This window comes from Terrapene carolina, unplaced genomic scaffold (genome assembly GCF_002925995.2).
Source record: "Terrapene carolina triunguis isolate 2854851 unplaced genomic scaffold, T_m_triunguis-2.0 Scaffold66, whole genome shotgun sequence".
NCBI classification, from domain to species: domain Eukaryota; kingdom Metazoa; phylum Chordata; order Testudines; family Emydidae; genus Terrapene; species Terrapene triunguis.
In genome coordinates, this window is record NW_020664417.1 from 56,491,974 (window position 1) to 56,516,680 (window position 24,707).

The following is a 24,707-nucleotide window of genomic DNA, read 5'->3' on the forward strand; positions in this document are numbered from 1 at the left end:
CTGGGTCAAGTGGGAGAGATCTTGACTGAAAGAGGCTCAGCCAGTAAGACTGCTGGAACGTGTGGTGAGAGAGACCTTTGCTTTGTCTTCACTTAGTTTAAGGTAGGTGTTCGTTGCATTTTACTTTTTATTTCCTTGTTGCCAATTCTGAGTTGTACGCCTCATTACTTGTAGTGACTTAAAATCTCTCTCTGTGTAGTTAATAAATTTGTTTTATCTAAACCAGTGTGTTTGGACTGAAGTGTTTGGGAAGCGCCATTTGAGATAATGAGATTTGTGCATAACATTTTCTATTAATAAAGTGATAGAGTTTATAGGAGATTGTGTTGTCCAGGTCAGGGGTGGGCAGTACAAAATGCACATTTCTGGGGTAAATCACGGGACTGGGAGTTTGATGGTGTTGCCCTGCAGTGTAATTCATGAGTGGCTGGCTATAACATTCATACAGTATAATTGGGAGTGATTTACATGCTGGAGGCTGTGTGTGGGCAGACCAACAAAGCAGTATAAAAGACACCCTAGGCTGGAGAATTGAAGGGACACAGCTGTCCATTAGTCCAGTTTGTACCATAGGTAACGTCACACCCTCACTCCTCCCCCATCACATCCTGGCTCCTCCCTTCCCTGACATCCAGGAGAGCTAGGAGTAGGGTGACCAGACAGCAAGAGTGAAAAATCAGGACAGGGGTAATAGAAGCCTATATAAGAAAAAGACCCAAAAATCGGGACAGTCCCTATAAAATCGGGACATCTGGTCACCCTAGCTAGGAGGGAGCATTCCCTTGTTTTGTCTAGTACCAAGGACTGCTATTGTGCCTGTCCCATGCACGGGACACAAGGGATTATGGGGAGAAGGCTCCCTGCACCCTCATCACCGCTGCACAATCTGACCCTTACTCTACGAGAAGCAAAGCAGCTACCACTTGGAAAAATATAAAGTCACACAGCATAAAGGTGGACACAGTTACCTTCTTTACATGGTAGTAGCATGTCATTAATAAAAAAAAAAAAAAAAAGGTCAACAGAAAAAGTCTCTCTTCTGCTTCTAGCAAGGGCTGTTTTCCCCCCACGGCCACAATCTAGTCTTTGACCTTTTTTTCAAAGGTCATCTCATAAACAGTTGTCCACAGCCACTACCCCAGCCCACAAACCGACTGCCATCCTGCAGGCATGAGGAGGCCTGTCCCACCTTCCCCGCTCACTCTGGCTGCATTTACACTGAAGATTTTCTCCAGTTCTTCCATAGCTAAAGTGAACTAGCCCAGGAGGAGTGTTAGTGTAGAGCTGTGGCTGATGTTTTACCACCAAATGGTCTAGGGACACTAACTGCACCATTGCTGCTGCTACACCAGCAATGCACTTTAGCATGAGTCTGTGACACGCTACAATCTCCTAACAGGCTTGTAATATCATTGGCAATGCCCAGATGCTCTGGTGTATGCAAAGCTAGAGAGACTTCATCTGGGCTTCATTCAAAACCCATTACAGACACTGGAAAGACTCCAGCTGTCTTCAATGGGATTTGTATCAGGCCTTGTATTTGCAAACTTACAAGAGAGACTTATGGAAATTTAGTAACAAGCCATAAATCCTAAATCTGCAGAAAGCCACTTTAAAAACAAACAAATTCAGCTTTGATAGTGCCTTTCAAAATGAATCCATTTATTCAAGCAGATTTTTACTGCAATACAGTTTCCAGCAAGCGATAATGTTTTCTACCTACCCAGGAGTGTTAACTTGGTCTCAAGCTTCATGGTAGATTCAAGCAGCAGCTCTTCCTTATTGTCAATACTGGTTTCTGCTAAAAAATGACTATCTAACCACTCAGCATATTCTGCATCATTCATCACCTGTGGAGGAAGAGGGGGAAAAACACAGAGCTCAAAGCCTCAGCTCTACTCACTGCTTGAGCTATACAACCTCTGAGGTTTTAGTTTACAGAGAGGTTTGGGCAAATTTCTTTCCCTTTCATTACTGCTGAGCTATAATTTGAATTTCTGGGCAGCTCTGAATCCAAAATGAAACTCAGCTGAAACGTCAAAATGACATTTCACATTCAAACCACGCAACACTGTCAGCTGTACATGGGTCTGAAAGTGAAGCCACAAAACTGGCCCAGGTTCACTGGGATTTGTAATGAACCCCCAGACTGGGCAAGTCTCATATGTTTTGTGAACATTTCCCTAACCCTACTCACCTCCCACATGTCTTACTCAGAAAACCGGGTTAACTATTTGTTAATCACAATTTTATGGATAAAGTTGTAGACATTAAGCTGTCTGACATCCTCCAATACCACCAGCTATGACTGTTAAAAGTGAAGTTATGCAGTAGCACGGGTCAACTTACTGATCTCTCTTTGATCACACAAAATTAAATAAAATTCTAGTGCTGATATGCAAGCATTTGTTTAGAAGTAGTGATGTATGTCTCAGAGCTATAGCACTCCACCTTCCAGAGAAAGTATGTCATTTCATGAACTACCATAAATCTCTTCACAAGTTACCTTTTTAGCTATACACAATGTGCGCAGTCCTCTTCTGGCATAATCATCCAAGTGTTTCTGAGTTCTCTCCTTAATTTTCTTTTGGTCCATTTCTGATTTATCATCTGAAATTTTTAAAAAAAGGAAAGTAAAATATGCATTGTTGACATTTACTTATTGACAGACTTTCAAAAGAGCAGGTCTAAAAATAAAAGTAAAACTAGTATTATTTTAACTTTTAAATCGATCTTTATATTTGCAAACCATATTCAGGTCACATGTTTGGTGACCATACTAGGATGTCTTGCTCTGTCAAGGGGTTAGCAGGGAGATGATTAAAAGGACACTCTTCAGATCAAATTAGACCAAAAATCAAAGGGTGGGATTTGCAAAAGTACTCTGTATTGGGCTAACTTTTCTCCCACTTAAATCAATGGTAAAACTCCCTTTGATTTCAATGGGAGAAGAGTAAGGGCAACACAGCACTTTTAGAAAATGCCCACCCTGAGTTTTCTCAAATCTAAAAAATATCAGAATTTTTTTCTTGATTAAAAATAAAAATAACGATAACAAGAATAATAATAAACTGAGATATTTACCACTGACCCATATAGTTAAGAAGACATGTTTTCTTGCCCTCAATGACCTTCAATAAAAAGCAGTTGGTGTTTTCCATACCATGTAAATTAATCATTATAGTGCAACAGCAAACAAGAAATTGTACTACAGAAGTCAATGTTTCCTGTTGCAGAGTCCAAAAGTGTCTGCCACATAAACAGGCACAAGTAAAAGGTGCCACAGAACTCTACAGACACAGGCTAGAGTTCATACATCAGGTGACAACATTTAATATTAGGTTTTTCCTCCAGCTGAGAATAGCCCACTTTAATTGATCTGTCTCGTTAGAGTTGGTATGGCAACCCACATCTTTTCATGTTCTCTGTATATATCTTCCTACTGTATTTTCCACTCCACGCATCTGATGAAGTGGGTCTTAGCCCACGAAAGCTTATGCCCAAATAAATTTGTTAGTCTCTAAGGTGCCACAAGTACTCCTCGTTCTTTTAAGATCTAATATTAGAAGTTCTATCTGAGAACTCAGAACTGTTGACATAAAAAAAGAGTGGACACGGTCTAACTCCAATATAGTGTATTTCATACGTTCATTAATAAGATGTGTTACTATCATAATAGGGGGTCCAAATTCAGCACAATACTTGAGCAGGTGCTTTGTTTTAAGCACAGGAATAGCCCCATTGTCTTCAATGGGTGTACATATGTGCTTAAAGTTCAGCTGTGTCTATGTATTTTGCTGAATTGAGATCTTGAACCCCAATTTTCCTATCTTTCTTGGGTGTCTGTAAAGCACCTGTCACACAACTAAGGAATGAATAACTAGATATTTCTGTGGGAGCACAGGAACCAGGGAACTGTTGACTGAGGTAGGTCTGTTTAGTTATTTACCTTCTTTTATGTGTCACTCCAAAAAAAATTTATTCAATTAATTACTTTTGTGAGATACAAAGATGAAACCAAGAGCTGACAAAGTTCTGTACGTACCGGCAGGTCCAGTCCACAACAAATCCATAATGACCGAGTCTGCACCTTTCGTGTACACCACCACTTTGTTGGAGAGCGGATGTCTAACTACTACTGACATTCTTTTTCGTACTGAGTCAAAAGGCAAAATGTGCAAAAGCTGAAATGTCAAAGATCCCAAAGCACCCAGGTCCACAGTAACTTGATCAGGAGTCCTAGACTGTAAAGTGCATTTGTAAGCCTTGGCAGCATGAACTAGTGCAGCTTCATCAGGGCTCTCAGCCTCATAACACAGCTTAGTTATAGATTGTTCAAGAGATGATCCAGCATCACAGTGCTCACTGCCTGCAGCTACGTCCACTCTATCTAGTGGTCCAAGTGGAGGTACTTTGGCGCATTGTGGGCTATCAGTAGCCTGAGGTTCATTAACTGCTTGGGCCACCCCTTCCATAGCAGGTGAAGCCAGCTTCACTCTGAAAATAGATAGTTTGCTCACAAAAGTACTAGGGCTCTCAGATGATGACTCTTTTGCACTTGGAACTGGTGATGAACTCAGCCTTCGGACTGACAACCTCTGGAACATCTGTTTGATTTCCTCAAGGGATTTAATAGGCATTCTACCTAGCGAAGATAGTCTCATCTGCAATAAAATTAATAAAAAAAAAAAAAAAAAAAAAAAAAAAAAAAAATCAGCAAAAACATTTGTGTGTGTGCTGAAACAATTTCATTTAGTAATGGAGGTATTTTATTTCAGCAAGGATATTTTTCTTTATATATCGCTTATTTAAAGTACAATGTTGATTTTTCGGACTTAATTTTGTATTTGTATATATATTACCATATAATTCTATTAAATACATTCAGTCAAACCCATAGGTAATTAGATTCCAAGCACATCAACTGTAAACACACTTCAGATTTGTAAAATTACACTCTTTCCAAGTCTGATTAATGACTGTGGTCCATTTCTAGAATTTGGACCAATAATGAAACAAATAGCATGACTTACTTTCTAACTTTTTTTAATTTCACAGCAAATGGACTTAAAGTTTTATTCTGCTTATTCTCAAATTAATCAGATGCGTGCAAGAATTAAACCTGCCCCCTCAAAAAAGGTGACAATCACCTAAAAATAACTTTTAGAAATAAAATCCTTTAGAAGCGCTTTTCTTATTATTTGGACTTACACAGAAAAAACTAATACAAAATGCTCAGTTTAGTATATTGGACACTGATCAGAACAGTACTACAGTTAATAGCTTACATCTACTGCAAACAGCTAATGTCTTGAGGTTATAAAGCACTCTGAAGAAGAAAAATACTACAAAGAGCTATGGAATTTATTTTACTATTTAAAATGTTTAGCATATTTTCCATCTGTGAATTAGGTTAGGGTGATTGGATAGGAGTTTTTTGTATTATTGCTTAGGGGAAATAAGCTATTTTTTCCATCAACCATTTTTTGAATGCAGCAGCAAAGCCAAATTCACAAATATGACATTCTAAAGATCCGCATCCTATTATAGGTTTGAAACCCTGCAATTTAGCAAGAGGAACAAGTTTTCAATTAAGTGACATTTACTTACAGTAATCACATGCTTTCTGTGGGAAGTTCAACCCTAACCTTTTCTAAAATAAGGTTACTCAGAGGATAAATTCCATTTAATTTTTTTTAAAAACAGTGAGTTCCAGTTACTAACAAAGTGATAATTTATTATTGAAAAGAAGAAGATCACTACCCACAAAATAGCTGTTGTGCCTTAGCAATGCATCCAAGCTGCCATATCTAGGTATGTTTTTATTAATATTATTATTATTATTACTACAGTATAAAACTGAAAAGCAGGCTCTCCCTAGCTTTGTAGTAATGCCAGGAAGCAGGTACAGTTTGGTATATACCACATTTTTCATACTGGATGAGGCATTAAAATCAGGCATTTTATTGGTGAATAGAACATAGTAAAAATGGCAAATCCAATTTAATCTTCGAGTTCCTCTTGTACAAGGTAAGTATAAAGTAGGGCTGTCAAGTGATTAAAAAAATTAATCGCACGATTAAATAATAGAATACCATTTATTTAAATATTTTTGGATGTTTTCTACATTTTAAAATATATTTATTTTAATTACAACACAGAACTCAGTGTACAGTGCTCACTTTATATTTATTTTTGATTACAAATATTTGTGCTATAAAAAACAAAAGAAATGGTATTTTTCAATTCATCTTATACAAGTACTGTAATGCAATCTCTATCACGAAAGTGCAACTTACAAATGTAGCTTTTCTTTGTTACATAACTGCACTCAAAAACAAAACAATGTACATCTTTAGAGCCTACCAGTCCACTCAGTCCTACTTCTTGTTCAGCCATGCGCTAAGACAAACAAGTTTGTTTACATTTACGGGAGCTAATGCTGCCTGCTTCTTGTTTAGTGTCACCTGAAAGCGAGAACAGATGTTCACATGGCACTGTTGTAGCTGGTCTCGCAAGATATTTACATGCCAGATGCGCTAAAGATTCATATGTCCCTTCATGCTTCAACCACCATTCCACAAGACGTATCCATGCTGATGACGGGTTCTTCTCGATAACGATCCAAAGCAGTGCAGACTGACGCATGTTCACTTTCATCAACTGAGTCAGATGCCACCAGCAGAAGGTTGATTTTCTTTTTTGGTGGTTCGGGTTCTGTAGTTTCCGTGAGTGTTGTTCTTTTAAAGACTTCTGAACGCATGCTCCACACTCATCCCTCTCAGATTTTGGAAGGCACTTCAGATTCTTAAACCTTGGGTTGAGTGGTCTAGCTATCTTTAGAAATCTCACATTGGTACCGTCTTTGTGTTTTGTCAAATCTGTAGTGAAAGTGTTCTTAAAATGAACATGTGCTGGGTCATCATCCAAGACTGCTATAATATGAAATACATGGCAGAATGAGGGTAAAACAGAGCAGAAGACATATAGTACTGTTTTCCCCCAAGGAGTTCACTCAAAATTTAATTAACGCATGCTTTTTTTAATGAGCGTCATCAGCATGGAAGCCTGTCCTCTGGAATGGTGGCTGAAGCATGAAGAGGCATATGAATGTTTAGTATATTTGGCACGTAAATACCTTGCAATGCCGGCTACAAAAGTGCCATGCAAATGACTGTTCTCACTTTCTGGTGACACTGTCAATAAGAACAGGGCAGCATTATCTCCTGTAAATGTAAACAAACTTGTTTGTCTTCGCAATTGGCTGAACAAGAAATAGGACTGAGTGGACTGGTAGGCACTAAAGTTTTACATTGTTTTGTTTGAGTGTAGTTATATAACCAAAAAAAGTTGCACTTTCAAGATAAAGAGATTGTACTACAGTACTTGTATGAGGTGAATTGAAAAATACTATATTTTTGTTTATCATTTTACAGTGCAAATATTTGTAATAAAAATAATAATATAAAATGAGCACTGTACACTTTGTATTCTGTGTTGTAATTTATATCAATATATTTGAAAATTTAGAAAAACATCCAAATATATTTAATACATTTCAATTGGTATTCTATTAACAGTACGATTAAAACTGTGATTTATTGCGATTAATTTTTTAAATCACAATTAATTTTTTTGAGTTAATCGCGTGATTTAACTGTGATTAATCGACAGATGTAGTACAAAGTATTCAAGGCGAGCCTCAGTCACTGGAAACTTTTGCTAGCTGTATATTATGCATTAACTTACTGGACTGTTCAGTTTCAACTGTACAATAATTCTTTTCCTTCAAGCAAACACGGCAAACCAATGGAGAGGGAAATGACCACTTTTAAATGGCAGTGCCTTGTTTTCTCCCCATGCAAAAAGACTATAGAGAACACATGAAAAGTTATAATATGCTGCAGCAGCCAGAAGTGTGACCACTTGAGTAGCAGATTTTTCTTTCTTACCTTTTGACGTGGTTGGTTAGGAGCTGAAACTATCACAGTATTACAGATTGCCAGAGCAAGAAAGAAGTCAGTGATATATACTGTCTCCAAGGATGGCTGTCTGTCATTTTCTTCTGATTGTGCATATGAATGACAGGTAATTTGATTAAATTTCTCCATGAGCTTTGCATCTGGAACAACATCAGTTTCCTGTTGATCAAATAAAATAGATATCCTCTTACCATATAGTTCCAAAAGGTTATTTTTAGTAAAGTCACAGACAGGTCACGGGCTCCCGTGAACTGTAGTTTGTTGCCCGTGACCTGTCTGTGACTTTTATTAAAAATAACCATGACAGAATCTTAGCCTTACTCATGAACACTTCAGCAGAAATTACATAAAATTGAGCCATCACCTATTTAATGTTACTTTAAGTCTCATTTATAAAGGACATACACGGTGCATGCAGCATTTTTGCTCCCAACGACCTGGCTGAAATACTGCTTACCCACACTAGATATCACCTATTTTTAAAAACCCTCTCAAAGCAACATGGCAAATGCTGATTAAATTTGGTTTATTCATTTCAGCTAGTGCGCTTGTGGAGTTATGCCAGCAAGATTCAATGCAGACGCACTGGTGATCTGAATTATTTAGTAGCACTTGCATTATCTTACACAAACATTAAGAATACTTTTCAAGTGTTTTTATGCACTGCCATGCATAACACACTGTGCGTATCACATATAGGTCATCAAACAAACAACTGCTTTATAGGCAAGCCCTTTGATCTATCTCTGGTATTTATCTGGCACCCATCACTGTAGCATCTGAGCAACTCACAATTTCTAATGCATTTATCCAAGGGATTTTCAAACTTTTTGTATTGGTGACCCCTTTCCACACAGCAAACCTTTGATTGTGACCCCCACTTATAAATTAAAAACGGGGGTAATTTAATTTACAGGTAGGGAACTGAGGCACAGAGAAGCTATGCAACTTGTCCAAAGTCATACTGGCAGTCTGTGGAAGAGCAGAGAATTGACTCTGTTGCTCTAACCATTGGACTATCCTTCTCCTCCAGCTTTATGTGAATAGTTTAGAAAGGGATGACCATGAATGAACACCTCATGCTCCCAATTTGGTTCTGGCCTCGCTTTAAAAGGTGCAAATCCACATTTTATTTTTGCCATCATTTAAAAACATATCAATTACAAATTGCAGCTGTGGGGAGGCACTTTTTTGCCTCTTTTTGAAGGAAAACAGAAAGGATTTCAGATAAGACAAATGACCTATTCAATTTTAAAGAAAAATAAATCAGATGTCTTCATGAGTTATTTCGGATATTTAAGATCAAAAGACATCAAGCTATACTTACAATGGGGCTGCTGAAAGCTACATGTCTTGAGTGTGGAATGTTACTGACTCCATCTTTCCCTCCTAAGGCAGAACAGCTACCAGCCAGCTGATTCAAAGACCTGGAGTTCAAAGGCCGACCCACTGTCCTGCAGCTGTGCACCTTCTGCTTTGGCATGCGGCTCAATGAGCCACACAGAGCATCTGTTAAATCTTCATCGTCTGAATCAGTCTCTTGATAGGATTCCAGCCTCTTGGCTAATGGGGGGGGGGGGGAAGGGGCGGGAAGGGAGGGGAAAAATCACATTTCAGCGACCAAGAAGAATCCCTCATTTGTCCAATATTACAAGCTCAAATCATCAGCTGGAAGCCTGGGATATGAACTTTAAAACACGAAATTTTGTACATGTATGTAAAAATAGATTACATATATTTTAATCAAAAGCAAAACAAAAACACCCAACAGACTGATCACATGGACACTGGTTTGGCAGCACAAGTATCACTTTTAATAAGGGCTCTGTGAATTCTGCCTGAAGTTTATTTGTTTGAGAAAAGAACTTTGATTTATCAACTTTTATAACTGAAAAGCCAGTCTCATCAGTACAATAACCTGGCAGTAAAACCTGAATCATGCATGTCACGTGTGGGGGAGATCCTGTTCCCACCCTCAGACATAAATAAAATCCTCCTCTTCCCCCAGTTTAGGAGAACTTAGTCTCTATTTGCTGGATTTGGCATTTTGATGATTCCAAGCTCCTCCTATGGGGCACCACTGATCATGGAGACAACCTGGAAAGGAGGGTTCAGGCTATTATCTCCTTTGCCTCAATATGAATAAGAGAAAAAAAATGTATTTTTTAAAAATAAGATCACATATCACAGAGCGGCTCTAAGTTAAAAATTCAAACTGTGGACAACAATAGCCTCTATTAGGGAAAGAGCCAAACAAGGGAAGGAGACAGCCTAGGTGACTGATGATGGTAAAATATTGGAGGAAAGGATTCAGGCTGCAGGAACCTATGGAGCCGGGGAAGAGGGAAAAGTAAAGATATGAGGAAGGAACTGAGTAATATTCAAAATGGCTGCCCTCATGTTGTATGTATTCCAGAAATTAATCTGAATCATGTGAAGGTGGCCTGCAATCTGCAGGAGATCAGACTAGATGATAATGATGGTCCCCTTCTGATCTTAAAGTCTTCCAAATTTGTGCATATGTGAAAGGTGAGGGAAGCACCTGTATTATTGTATCTGCTCCATACACTACTCAAAAATGTATTCAGAAATTATTTTTAAAAATTGATTTCTAATCAAGTGTGTTTCCAGGAGGTTGATCGGTTTATCAACGTGACCACTAGGTGGTGTATCTAGTTTGCATAATGAACTGTTACATCAATCACAGCAATAGTAAACACTATATTGTGAATACCACTAGTTTTACTAAGCATGCATTACCATGTTCTCACTTTGGTTCAATCCTCTTTGATCGAGTGCAGAACATTGGCCAGGCCTACTGACTGCAGAAATCTGCCATTTAGTGACCAGTATTAGCTAATAGTACCTGCACAAAGTGATTGAAATACCGTATATACTCGTTCATAAGCCGAATTTTTGTAGTAAAAAAGGGAAGCACCAGAGAAGGGGGTCGGCTTATGAACGGATATAGAGAGGGAGAGGTGGGACACAGCCCCTCCTCCCAACAGAGGGAGCAAGGAGAGGCAGCACAGCCAGCAGAGCCAGAAGGGAAGAGGCGGGGCCAGAGTCTCTCCACTTCTGGCTATGCTGCTCTCCCCCCAGCCTCCGAAGCAGCTGCAGCTCCGGGGCTGGCATGCTGCAGCCATGCCGCTCGGCCCTGCCCCCCAGAGCAGGCTGTGGCCGCACCACCCGGCCCACCGGAACACGCTGCGGCCACACTGCCCAGCCTGCTGGAGCAGCTCCAGCCAGGCCAGAGACATCTTCTCCTGGCCCTCCCGAGATAAGGTGGGAAGGGATGGGAGGGGGAGCGTGTGGGGGTCCCAGGCTAGGGGTGGGGTCATGTGGGGGGTGGTCACAGGGGTTACTCCCCTGACTCCCAGCTTCTCTCCCGCCAAAAAATTTCCCCACCAGTTGCTGTCCTGGTCCGTCAAGGTAAGCAGCTGGCGCGCCAGGACACTTTGTTTACTTAGGTTTACCTCTGTGCCTGCGGATGCTTGAGGTAAACAAACCATCTCGGCCCACCAGCGGCTTATCCTGAGGCCCGGGAGCCAAAGTTTGCTGACCCCTGAATTATAGGGTCGGCTTATGAACGGGTTATAAAAAAATTTCCATTTTTACTTATCCATCTTGGGGGGGATTGGCTTATAAACAAACCGGCTTATGATTGAGTATATACAGTACATTATATGCTTGTATTTTTGATCTAACTTAGCCAGTCAGCTAAATTAACCAATGATCAAATTAAGTGAAGAGTCTGTGATGTTGTACATAACTTCCTCCTACATCTACAGTTGCATCCTATATTGTTTGTTTATGCATTTTTAAAAATACAAAGCCACTAATAAAATAACACTTGACTCCCAGAGGGAAATTAATAGTCTACTGAGAGCTAGATACAGAATATCATTCATATATAGGACACAGAGTGTTCATAACTCAGTACGCAGGTTTCTAAAACGTAAGTTAATAATATTTCCACCTATTTGTGATATGCCAGTTTACAGGCATTTTAACAAAGCATGCTAGAATAGAAGTGCAGGTCTTTGCTAGTTGAATGGCAGTTCATCAAATTACTACCTATCTGCTAGGCTTGCAGATGAATTTGCTTGTGCACTAATATTAGTGAAGTACTAAGGTCTTGACTGAGCAAAATACATAAGTATGTGGCTAAATTTAAGCATACAATTTCAATGGGACTACTCGTGCTTTTAAATACCCACATGCTGAATTGAGGCCTAAAACAATGCTCCATGGAGGGAGGAAGGATATTTTCATGTCTCCACCATGGTGATGAACTGGGCAGCTGCACCCTAAAATACTGTGCAGATATTATCCCTGGCTCACTACTTAAAAAAAAAAAAAAAAAGAGGAAAGATTTGCACTTTCCCAGTGACACAGTTTCCAAAACTTCACGGAGAGAGGCAGAGCACAGTGATTGAATTCCAGTGAAGTTCACTCAGCCATAATAAAAAGAAAAAAAAGTGTTTCTCCAGCACAGTGAACAGAAACATAACTATCTGCATACTAGCTCATTGCCAACAGTTCTCAAGACTCTTAGCACAGAAGGCAATGTATGAATAGCGCTCCACAGTTCACACATAGGGAGAAGCACTACTGCTAATAAGGTTAGCCTGCATTCCCTCTCTCCAAGCTACTGTGCATGAGTCTGCCAAATGGACTTGACATGCACTCTACCCTATCAAACCTTTCAACTTCTTTATTCTTGCAGAAGGTACGAATGCTGCCTTAATATTTCATTCCTTACCATTCTCCTCATGGCAATATTCCTGTCCTGCAATGCTGCATCTCCGGAAAACCATTTTGTTCTCAGTGAGGGTTCCGGTCTTGTCTGAGAAGATATACTGGATTTGACCTAAGTCTTCAGCGATATTCAGTGCTCGACACTGAATAGTGGAATCACTTTTCTCATGGTACAAGTCAATATCATTCTGAATTAAATAGATTTGTCCCAATTTGACAACTTCGATTGAAACATAGAGAGAAATCGGGATCAAGACCTGACAAAATAAAATGAGTGGATTACATGCAGCTAGATAATCTGATGATTATGAAACCAAATTCTGATCCAGTTACACCAGTGTAAATAAAGTAACTTCACTGAAGTCAAAAGAGTTACTCCAGATATACACTGGTGTAAATGACAGCAGAATCTGGCCCATGATGTTTAAGGGGGATTGAAGTTACCTGTAATAAAATGATCATTGTCCAAAACATATAAAACCCTGCTAATGCTGGTGGAGTGGATTTTCCATCGGGCTCAGGGACATTAAAAAGAGGCATCTCCGAATAGCTACTTAACCAAATTCCATGACCTTAAAAAAAAAAAAAAAAAAAAAAAAGAAAAAGTCAGTTGTACATACACCATAGTACCATAGTTTAGTGTCAAGCTGAACAAAAACTGGAACAGATTTAAAGCCTGGTGCCTAGCAACAACTAGACTTCAGCTTTTTGGTTTTTCTCAAGAAATAGTTCATCAAAACAAACTCCTCCTCCCACTTTGTTTATTCTAATTCCTGAATGAAGGTTGCCATGGGATTGCATGAAGAGCCTTTTGATTATTTATTTAACTACTCATCCACAATCAAATGGGAATGTTAGAAAGATACAGTTAATAGAAGCTTCAAAGGATTTTTCTTCTATTTCTGGAATATACCAACAATGAAGTGCCTACCAGTAGCTTGCGTGGGTGACACCCCTAGCTTGTGAACCATGGCTTATCCAGGCTACTTCATGTACACAATGAGGGCAAAAAGTAGGTCCTGCCTCAATTACAACACTGGCAGTTAGAAAACGGTTTTAAAAATCCAACCTTAAAAACTATTTCAGCTAATACACTTGTACCACCAATGTATTCCAGGAATAAGACTGTCTCAAGGGTTTCAGTAACGTTTTTACAAACCTGCTTATTTGGATAATAAAATGTACAGGCAGCTGAGTGCAAGTATTAAATTTAACCAACGTCCAAAATATAAACTCCCCCAAAACCCATGCAAACTTAGACTCTCCATCCAATACCATCCTGTCAGCCTTCCCAGAAAAGGACTTAGGAGAAAATATGAGCTTTGCAGCATTACCAGTAAGGTCAATGGAAGACCAGCTGGGGAAGCACGGTCCCAAGTTGAAGGCCTTTCACTGAGAATATCCTCCCTCCAGACCTCTCTGAACTGAACAAGAGACTGTGAACTCAAGCACTGTATGCAGCTCAGCTGATGAAGTATTACACTAAGAGAGAGGCAGCTTTTGAGGAGCTTGGGACCTAAACTACTTAAGGCACCACTTTATATTGCACCCAGAAGTGATCTGGACACCAGTACCTCGTCCATACAGGCAGTGTAACTGTGGGAGTTGAAACAGTTTTTAAGATTTCCTGCAAACGGTGGCACATTTCATAGCACAGATAAGCCTCCATCTTCAACTTTCAATGCCTAGGCCTACTAGGTATACAAGAAATTTAGCTAGTTGAAATTTATTTCAGATCACTCTTCATTCTTAACTCAGTTACTATTGGGCAAAGAATATGCTTCCTGGAAGAGTCAGACTATTATTTATTCCCAGATACCACCACATTGACAGCCCCAAAAATAAAGAACTAAAAAACCTGCAGAGAAAAATGGGGAGGGGGAGACAACAAACAAACAAAAATACTACTTTGCAGATCCTTACATTTTACTTACCCAAAGCACCAATTAAACACATTAAAATCAGAAGCAGAACACACCAAAGGACATCAGTGTTCACTCTCCTTTCCAATTTACTGCGTTTGTAACGAGGGCCGCTGTTATTCAGCATTGCTTTGGTTTCATGACCTGTAACACACAATAAATGTTTCATTTCCCTTCTCTGGCAGATATTCAAACCAAAACTCAAATACATCCCCAAAAGACTGAGAAAATTGGATGCATGGGTTAATTAGTATTTGGACCGGGATTCTAAACTTAAGCAAAGCAATTATCTGCCAGTACAATGCATCCATTAATTCTGCTCCAAGAAGAAAAGCTTGTTTTGTTTGGCCCCCTGTATCTGACAATCAATACTTTTCCTTTCTGTCTAACAGAAGTTGCACTCCAAGGTGGGTTATTACTTTCTAAATATGAACTGTAGTGCTTACTAAAGGGGCCAGACTGATTGCTCTGGAGACTTTTCCTTTGTCAGAGAATACACACAGGACAGGCAATAACAGCACAACCTCAATCCTGAAACAGAAGGCTACAGCATCAGTCTCCATATGCCCATCCCATTCTTTGGACTCTATTTTGAGGCAACTACTTATCAGTGCTAATTGCAAGGGGGGTGAGGGGGTGAGGTGCGACCATGAGACCTGTTCATATGGAACTGAATTGAGATTACCTGTCTGTGCTCATGTATTACAGCAGCATAAAGCTCTAAGACAGAAACCAATTTATTTCCCATAGCCCATTGGACAGTCATTAGCAATGCTTCCAGGTACTACTCCCCTGTGCTGGACTGAAAGTGACAATTTCCCATTTATCAGTGCCTGAACCGTACTGTGTCTCAGGTCAGGTAAATACAACTTAAAAAGGAAATCCTGAAGAACTCACGTTTGCATGAAAATCAGTGCAAGCCCCCCATTCCACTAACCTGCATACACCACAATGCCCACAACGGCTTCTGTGTTTCTGATTGTGCATCCTCGTAACAGCAAGTTCTCTCTACTCAGGCCCACTCGCTCCTTGTTTGAATGTTCACTGCAAACACAGTGCAATACTTAACAGGTGTGCCAGAGCCTCCCACAGCATTTATAGCAAATAAGCCTTGAAAGCACACTGGGGCAGATTTTTGCCCAGTACCCCTCATTGTGAGAGATTTTCAACAAAGCTCAGCACCGAACATATTGATCTCTTCTGAAAATCTGGCCATGCATGCTCTCTTGGTTTATACTGAGATTTCACAAGTTTACAAGTCAACAGTTTATCAAGAGCATAATTAGAAGAAAATCCTACATAAGTGCAACATTGCAATCTCAGGACGAACACGAAGAATGGAAAGCAGACACTTCAACCCAGCTCATCCCAATTCACACGACATGCGTCTACTGGGGAGGAACTGTGATGGTATCAGCCCCAGCTATGCCTCAATCAAACCTGTGCTTGGGGACCCAAGTAGAACCTTGGCCCCTCTTGACACCTGTTAAAACATGATCCCCACCTTGTAGTGCAGAAATGACCTAACCATACAATAGCAGGGTCCCCAAAATATTCTACAGCCTCACTCTATCCTAGGCTGTCAAACAGACCAAGGACGTGGCTAATACACAGTTAGCACATATCAATACTAGAAGACAGAATTATAATTTAACAGTGTTGTAAGCAGGTTAATTATAATATAGATACGCCTACGGTGCATATAGATTGACTAAGGGCTGGTCTATACTTAGCCGCTAGTTCGGCGGCTGGAAATCGAACTTCCTGGTTCGATTTATCGTGTCTGGTCTGGACGTGATAAATCGAACCAGGAAGTGCTCGCCGTCGACTGCGGTACTCCAGCTCAACGAGAGGAGTACCGCGGAGTCGACGGGGGAGCCTGCCTGCCGCGTGTGGACCGCGTCTGAACCGCGGTAAGTTCGAAGTAAGGTATGTCGACTTCAGCTACGTTATTCACGTGCAAGCCCCCCTTGCAACCCCCCCTTGGACTTGGGGGGTTAGTGTAGACCAGGCCTTAGTCTATAATCCCCCCCCCCTTTTCTCCCATTTGTAATTTTTATTCTCCATGCTATGGGGGGCAGAGAAGGGGCACTGTAGAAACAGCGAGTTTCAAAATTAAAATGGAAATAGTTTGCATTAAAAAATATTTTGCACCATAAACAGTGCTTTTACAAATGGGAAAACTGAATCCCAGGGAAGCTAAGCAAGTTACCTAAGGTCACACAGCAAGCCAGAGGTAGAGTCAGGCCAAGTCCACACTACAGAGTTTTGCTGGCCTAGCCATGTTGGTTAGGAGCATAAATAAATTAAAAAAAAAAAAAAATACAATAAAAATATCACACTCGTAACCAACCTAGCTAGGCTGGCAACCCCCCCCACCTCAGGCAAATGCTGTTTATACCCAAAACAGGAGTTCTTTTGCTAGCACAGCTTATGTCATTTGAGGAGGTGGTTTAACTATACCAGGGGTCTCAAACATGTGGCCCGCGGAGTTATTTGCTGCGGCCCGCCAAGCTCCCCGTGCCCCCCCGGAGTTATTTCCTGTGGCCACCAAGCTCCCCTCACCCGCCGCCCCATGTCCCCCCCAGCACGCCACATTCCTGCTCCTCTGCCTACCTCCAGGCGCTTCCCATCGCCAAACAGCCGTTTGGCGGCTCTTAGCGATTTCCAGGACGGAGTGGGGAGCTGCGCGCTCAGGGGAGGAGGCGGAGAAGAGAGGCGGAGAAGAGGCGGGGAATGGGTGGCGATTTGGGGAAGGGGTTGGAATAGGGGCAGGGAGGGGGCGGAGTTGGGGACTTTGGGGAAGGGGTTGGAATGAGGACAGGAAAGGGGTGAGAAGAGGTGGGACCTCATGGAAGGGGTGGGAAGAGGCAGGGCAGGGGCGGGGTTTTTGTACCTTTATATGAAAAGGTGTCAGTGATGCAGCCCTCGGGCCAATGTACTAGTCCTCATGTGGCCCTCATGGTGATTTGAGTTTGAGATCCTTGAACTATACCAACAAAGAACTCCTTTTGCTGGCATAAGCTGTCTCTCCACTAGAGGGCTTTGCTGGTATAGCTATATTGGCAAAGCCTTTACAGACTAGACTAACCCTCAGAAATAGAGCCCAGGCCTCTTCGTTCCCAGTTCCGGTCTTTTATCATCATTAGACAATACTGTCTTCCTATTCAGACTACAGTCCAGAATGAGTATTAGGGAAAGTGTTAGTGCAGCATCTCAAACCATTAAAAACAGATAAGAGAGGCATTTTGAATAAAGAAGGTACCAATGTTAATTACAGTATAAACTAAGCGCTTGAAAATTTCATTATAACAAAAATTAATCAAGAAGCCTCCGCCATTCACAAGCTTTAGTACAGAAAGCATTTTCGGAGCTCCAGGTCTTCTCAGCCACACACAGAAACTAGAATCAGACAGTGTGATTTAAATATAAGGTGTAAAAAGTAAATGTTACAAGCCTTCAACAAATGAGCCAAATTACCATAACAAATGGCAAATTCCCCCCAAGCCTACTTACACAAAGCCACGGAATCGACTGAGGTCATTGTTAGGACTTTCACATTCTATTCTACTTGAAAACTTCTCTGGATCAATTTCAGAAACCTATATTCACAGAGAAGAACATAAAATTCAGACAAGGAGTGATATAGCTTACAAAAATTAATTCACAGCAGCAGTTTCAGACTTTGCAATAGTTCATACTAGCACGTATTTCAATGTGGAACGAAAGCAGGTATTTTGCTCAATCAGAATGCAAGATGACTGGAGAGATTGCCTAGCCAACATAAAACCCTGGGATGTAACAGATGAGCTGCTGATGCTTCATGGACACAACCGGGCTGTAGACTACGCCAACAGAAGGGAAGTTTTGCCAATAAAACTTTCTAATGTAGACGAAGCCTAACTAGTGCTAGAGAAATGATTATTGCAAAGAACAAGAACTACAAGTGATGAATAAGCAGGAGCAGTTGAGCAACAGAATGTCAAAAATTAATAAATAAATAAAATAAAAAGTTACCTGCCTTGAGAAAATTCCCTTCTTAAGAAAGGCTGAAAGTTGGCAAGTACTACAGAAAAGTGTATGTGATTTTGCAGAAGTACTTAGAACCCACAATTCCAGCTGAAATTAATGGGATACATGAAGATTCAGCACCTTTGCAAATCTGGACTCTGATATTGAAATAGAATGCTTTCTCACTAGAATGCTTTACAAGAGAGTTCCTTGATATGTCAGCTATTCTTTAAAGAAAGAGTTAGACTCAGGTTTCATTTGAAATGTCTTCTCCATAATTAAGGGTTTCAAAGAACCCCTGAATTCTCACCCTTAGACTTCTTTCCATCTCTGGAGGATGCCAATCCTGAGGCTAAGATATAAATCCACAGGCAGAGTTTGAAAGTTAGAAATCTTAGCTTGGCATTTTCTTATTTGCACATACCTTGCTGACCTGCTGTTAATTTTGATATATTGATTTATTGTCAGAGATGCCTGGAGCCTCTGATAGGTGCCTCTTGTCATTTTATAAATATAAATAATTAAATATATAGGGCCTCTTTCTCCTCTGCCCTGTTCCTTGTTTATTTACACAACATTAGGAGATATTAAAAAGACTAGAGCTGTTCAGCTTGGAAAAGAGACAACTACGGGGGGATATGACAGAGGTCTATAAAATCATGAATGGTGTGGATAAAGTGAAAAGAGAAGCGAGTGTTATTTACCCTTTCACACAATGCAAAAAATAGGGGTCACCAAAAAAATTAATAGGCAGCAGGTTTAATACACATTTGAGGAAGTACTTTTTCCACATAATGCTCAATTAACCTGAGGAACTCATTGCCCTTGGATGTTGTGATGGTCAAAACTATAAGTGGATTAAAAAAAACAAAAAACAAAAAAAAAAACTGAACTAGGTTAGTTCCTGGAGGATCGGTCTATCAATGGCTATTAGCCAAGATGGTCAGGGATAGAACGCCACGCTCAGAGCAACTCTAAACCTTTGACTGTCAGAATCTGTGAGTGAAAGACTGGGGAGTATCACTCCAAAATTGCCCTGTTCGGTACACTCTCCCTGGAGCGCTGATACTGGCCACTGTCAGACAGGATACTGGGATAGATGGACCATTGTTCTGACCCAGTATGGCAGCTCTTATGTTCTTATGAGTGCAAAGTGACTGTAAAATGCTTCTATTCTGATCTAGCAGTATTTTACACCCACTTTGCACAGGAGTAAGTTATTCCACAAGATACAAGGCAGTGGAAAATCAGGGCTCATCTACCCACAAACCGGAACCAAATTAACTAGATCTGTTTTAATTCACATTTTTAGTTATTTTGGTGAGAGTCTATGTATAGAAAGTTATTGCAGATTAAGTGTGTCCTATTTGGAGTTAATTTAAATAGAAATCGTTACTTATTCTATAGTAACTGTGGTTCGTTAGATGTTGCAGTCAGTGTGGATCCCACCCAACATGTGTATGTGCCTCATGCACACAAGATCGGATACTTTTGAATAACAGTGTCAGCTGGAGCCGTGCACATGCCCTGCATGTCCGAAACTTAGCATCAAACCTAGCAGTCATGACAGGTGTGTAATATTTTAACAAGGGTGAAATATTTTACAGAAGTTAGCACTTAGCTCCACATTCCTGATTTGCAAATCAAGGATATAAGCATGATTCTGAAGCAGAAGGAAGCCATTGCAGGCAGTTAATTGTCATTATTGAGGAGGGGGTAGAATGGCACCCCTTTCATATGTTCTCTGAGTCCAGCTACCAAGTGAGTTCTGTAAGACCTTGAGCAGGCCCATGACTGTTGATCACATGATGCTTGGATGAAGAATACACCGACCTCAGCCATAATTGTAAGGGCTGCAGATGAAGCTTGGCTAGCAGTGTCACATATGTATACACTGATATATGGCCTAGTAGCTTCAGACATGTACGCACCAATGTTCTTCGGTTTGATCTTAAGTCCCTTGCCAATGACTGAAGGGACTGGAACCTGTCCTCTGACAGGCAACCTCTTACCACCAAGAGTCAGTCATAGCTCCTATGAACTCAGTTGTCTGCAATGGAATCAGTGACAATTTTTCAAGTTCACAAGGAGTCCTAGTTTGGAGAACAGGAAGTGGATGTACGACAGGGCTGCCAAAGTCTGCAGGAACCTGCATCTGATCAGCCAGTCACCCAGTGACGGATACATGTGAATTCCCTTTCTCCATAAGTGCACTACCACTACTGCCAGGCATTTTGTGAATACTCCTGGTGCTATGGGGAGTCTGAAGAGCAGAACCCTGTATTGATAATAGTTGGGCCCCACTGTGAATCTTAGGTACCTCCTGTGGGCTGGATGGGTAGATACGTGGATTTGCATAATCATGAACCAGTCCTAAGCTTGGAGAGATGGAATAAGGGAGGCAAGCATTACCATCCTGAACATTCATTTGTTGAGTCTCCCCAGGTCTAGGATAGGACCACCGCTTCCCTTTTCCACCCCCATTCTTCTTCAGGATAAGGAAATACTGGGAGTACAAGCCTCCTCCCCTGAATTCCAGTGGTATCTCTACTATGGATCTTAGACGCAACAAACAACAAGACCACTTCCACCTGTAAAAGGCTTTTGTGAGAAGGGTACTTGAAGAGGGACTGGGAGGGCAGTGGATCGCAAATAGAGAATAGAACTGGATGGGGTAGCAATGGGCAATGATCTCTAGCATCCATCTGTCCGATGGCATGACATAACACGCCCGGTGGAATAGGACAAGGCAGCTTCCAAAGGTCTGGCTGTCTGGACTGGATCTGATGTGACTCCTGACAGTCCCATCAAATCTTTCAGTGAAATTAGCCCACCACAGGATGGGCAGGGATTGTAGCCTACAGGTTTCAAATCCACCATGTTGTGAAGCCCCATAAAGGGATTTGTAGGTGGAAGAGTGCATGAGGGGATCCCTACAAGGGAAGTGTGACTATCCAATATTCAGTCCAGATGGGCTGATATTGTTCATGGCTGTTGTAGGTCAGAAAATCAGAAGGGTTCAGAAGGTTTTATGAAGAGTTTGAAGGAATTTAGCCAAATCCAAGAACCAGCAGGTCTGATGGACACTTGCCAGGTTATATCTCGCTGCCACAGGTGGTAAGCGGGAACAGAGGGAGGGTCAGGGATGCCCTGCCCTTTATGCCCTTGCACGAGAGCACAAGGAGGCACAGCGAGCACATGCAGCACTGATGGACACTGCTATTCAAAAGACTCCAGTCTCACATTCATAGAGGCACAAAGGAAGACCTAATTCGAATCCACACTGACATGTACCTGAAGAAGAATTTTTTTACTGACTTGCATGGATTTGAAATAGGACACTCTTAACCCGAAATGAGTGACCACACACAGATTTGCAGTGCAATAACCAAAGGTGTGAATTAAAACTGATTTAGTTATTTTGGTTCCAATGCAGGTGTAGACAAGTCCCACCTCAACAACCAAGCAGATGAACTAGAGATTTTTTTTAAATAATTTTTTAAATAAAATTCTTGAAACATCAATTTTCTTTAAAAATGATTAGAAATGCACAATGGTCACCTGCTCTGCATATCCTCTCACCACCTGCCTCTGCTTCAGATTGGTCTCTCCATCAAGGCTGGCTGTTTCAATGTGACAGATCCCATCTGGATCAGTAGAGTATAACAACACCAGATCAGCAGGAATTATTTCATTACATGAAAGTCGAATGAAGTCCCCAACATTAACATCTTTCCAGCACTGATCTATGTATTTCTTCTCTTTCCTGAAATATATATAAAAGTCAAAATGAAAAATTCCACAAGCTGCAAGCTCAAATGAACAAACGAACTACAAAAGAGGATTGTTTTGAATATAAAATAGTTAGTATAAATCAGTATGCACCAAAGTGCTGGGGAGAGAGTTTACCAAATTTAAGGTGAGTGTACCCACAACACAATCAATTGCTGGATCAGGGCCATACCTTATCCATGAGAATAAAAAACATCCTGTGAGGGTGACTGGGTTAAAACTCAGCACAGAATTTGGTCCTATGATTTCTATTCCCATGGAGAAGTAGTGTTCTAAAATTCTCTCACTAGTGAATTACACTTCCAAATTATGTAAACCAAGTGTCAAATCTTCATCTCCTTCTCTCTCCCTTACTCCTGATGGTGACTCCAGAACCCAAATTTTTGTCTCTTAATTGGATAGGCAAGTACACAAAAATCTAAAACATTTAGCTGGCATATCATTAAATATTTAGAATACAATTCTACTTAAAACATTTGTATTTATGTATTGTTGAATAGCTCTGAGCTCACCATTGTAAGGTGCAAAGATCTTGCAACTCAAAGTAAAGTCAATAAGGAGTTTAGGACTCTCAGCACCTTGCAGAATTGGATCCTTTATTAGGAAAGCCCTTAAAATATTGTTTTCCATGCTTATTTCTTCAACTTTCCATCTACTTCTGCTGTTCAGTGCTTACCTGAGACCATAATCCTCCTTTTATGTGATCACAGCTGGTTAATGTGAACATTATTTTGATGCAACAGGATTAGGATCTCAGGTGAAGAGTAAGCAAAAGCATTTGATGAACTGTGGGCAGCAGTATAGAATGCACCAGTGCAAGTAGATGGGGTGTGATGATTGCTCCAAGTGATCAAACCTTCCTGGTGGTAGGAACACTTCTGTGTCTTATTGTGAATGGACAAAAGACATTTCTGGTGTCAGGTATTGTTACCGTTTAACCTGGGACCTAGGAGACCAACCAGTGCACTATATTTGTACAGACTGGCAGATCAACGTACTAGCATTAATCAAATTGTTAGCTGAGTAAAATGTTGCAGGCAAATGAAAAAAACAAATTTCAATAAAAAAGAAAATATCAGAGAAATATTTCACACATTAGGTTTTGTAACTAAAACTTTTGGTGCCTGAACTATTTGAGAGCATCCCCTTAGAAGTGCAAGCCTAAAAGGGAGACGCCACAAAGGAAACGTAATTAGGCGGTGTACAGTAACTCCTCACTTAAAGTCGTCCTGGTTAACATTGTTTCATTGTTACGTTGCTGATCAATTAGGGAACATGCTCGTTTAAAGTTGTGCAATGCTCTCTTCTAATGTCGTTTTGCAGCCGCCTGCATTGTCCACTGCTTGCAGGAAGACCAGCCCGTTGCAGCTGGCTGGTGGGGGCTTGGAACCAGGGTGGACCGGCAGCCCCTCTATCAGCTCCCCGCTCCCCTAAGTTCCCTGTGCTGTAACTGCCCAGCAGGCTATCAAGACAGTTCAGCTGTCCCTCCCCCCACTGCCATGTGCTGCTCCTGCCCTGCCTTGGAGCTGCTCCCAGAGTCTCCTGCTTGCTGTGCAGGCACGGGAAGGGGGCTAATGTCACGGTGTCCCCCTCCCCCCTGCTCCTGCACCCCGCTTACCCCTTCTCCATATAGAGCAGGGAGGGGACACAGACGGAGAGAGACAGAGGCCTTGGCTACACTTGCGAGTTGCAGTGCTGTAAAGCTGCCCCCAGCGCTGTAAATCACTCCCCGTCCACACTGGCAAGGCATTTGCAGCGCTGTATCTCCATGGTTGCAGCACTGCATGTACTCCACGTCCCCGAGAGGAATAGCAAGTATTGCGCTGCCGCTGCAGCGCTGCAGCGCCAGTGTGGCTGCCCAATGCGCTGTGACTGGCCTCCAGAATTATTCGGCAGTATCCCACAATGCCTGTTCTAGCCACTCTGGTCATCAGTTCAAACTCTACTGCCCTGGCCTCAGGTAACCAACCATGTGACCCACCCTTTACATTCCCCGGGAATTTTAAAAATCCCCTTCCTGTTTGCTCAGCCCAGCGTGGTGTGGAGTGCTATCAGCGAATTTTTCCAGGTGACCATGCCTCCATGCACCAAGCGAGCCCCAGCATGGAGCAATGGCGAGTTGCTGCACCTCATCAATGTTTGGGGGGAGGAAGCTGTCCAGTCCCAGCTGCGCTCCAGCCGTAGGAATTACGATACCTTCGGGAAGGTATCAAAGGACATGATGGAAAGGGGCCATGAC

The 24,707-nt window shown here is 41.3% G+C and overlaps 1 protein-coding gene across 5 annotated transcripts in view; it reads right to left on the reverse strand.

Moving 5' to 3' along the window:
- ATP10D (ATPase phospholipid transporting 10D (putative)) overlaps positions 1–24,707 on the reverse strand; it is a 102,613-nt gene that overhangs the window by 18,634 nt on the left and 59,272 nt on the right. For all 5 annotated transcript variants that reach the window (XM_026647946.2, XM_026647947.2, XM_026647948.2 and 2 more), the window contains 11 exons: positions 22,238–22,442; positions 18,182–18,267; positions 15,603–15,709; positions 14,678–14,809; positions 13,188–13,315; positions 12,748–13,000; positions 9,310–9,545; positions 7,953–8,141; positions 4,046–4,664; positions 2,507–2,610; positions 1,724–1,850 (listed from right to left, as the gene is read on the reverse strand). In XM_026647946.2, coding sequence (XP_026503731.1) covers positions 1,724–1,850; positions 2,507–2,610; positions 4,046–4,664; positions 7,953–8,141; positions 9,310–9,545; positions 12,748–13,000; positions 13,188–13,315; positions 14,678–14,809; positions 15,603–15,709; positions 18,182–18,267; positions 22,238–22,442 — 2,186 coding nt within the window. The remainder of the gene's footprint in view (positions 1–1,723; positions 1,851–2,506; positions 2,611–4,045; positions 4,665–7,952; positions 8,142–9,309; positions 9,546–12,747; positions 13,001–13,187; positions 13,316–14,677; positions 14,810–15,602; positions 15,710–18,181; positions 18,268–22,237; positions 22,443–24,707) is intronic.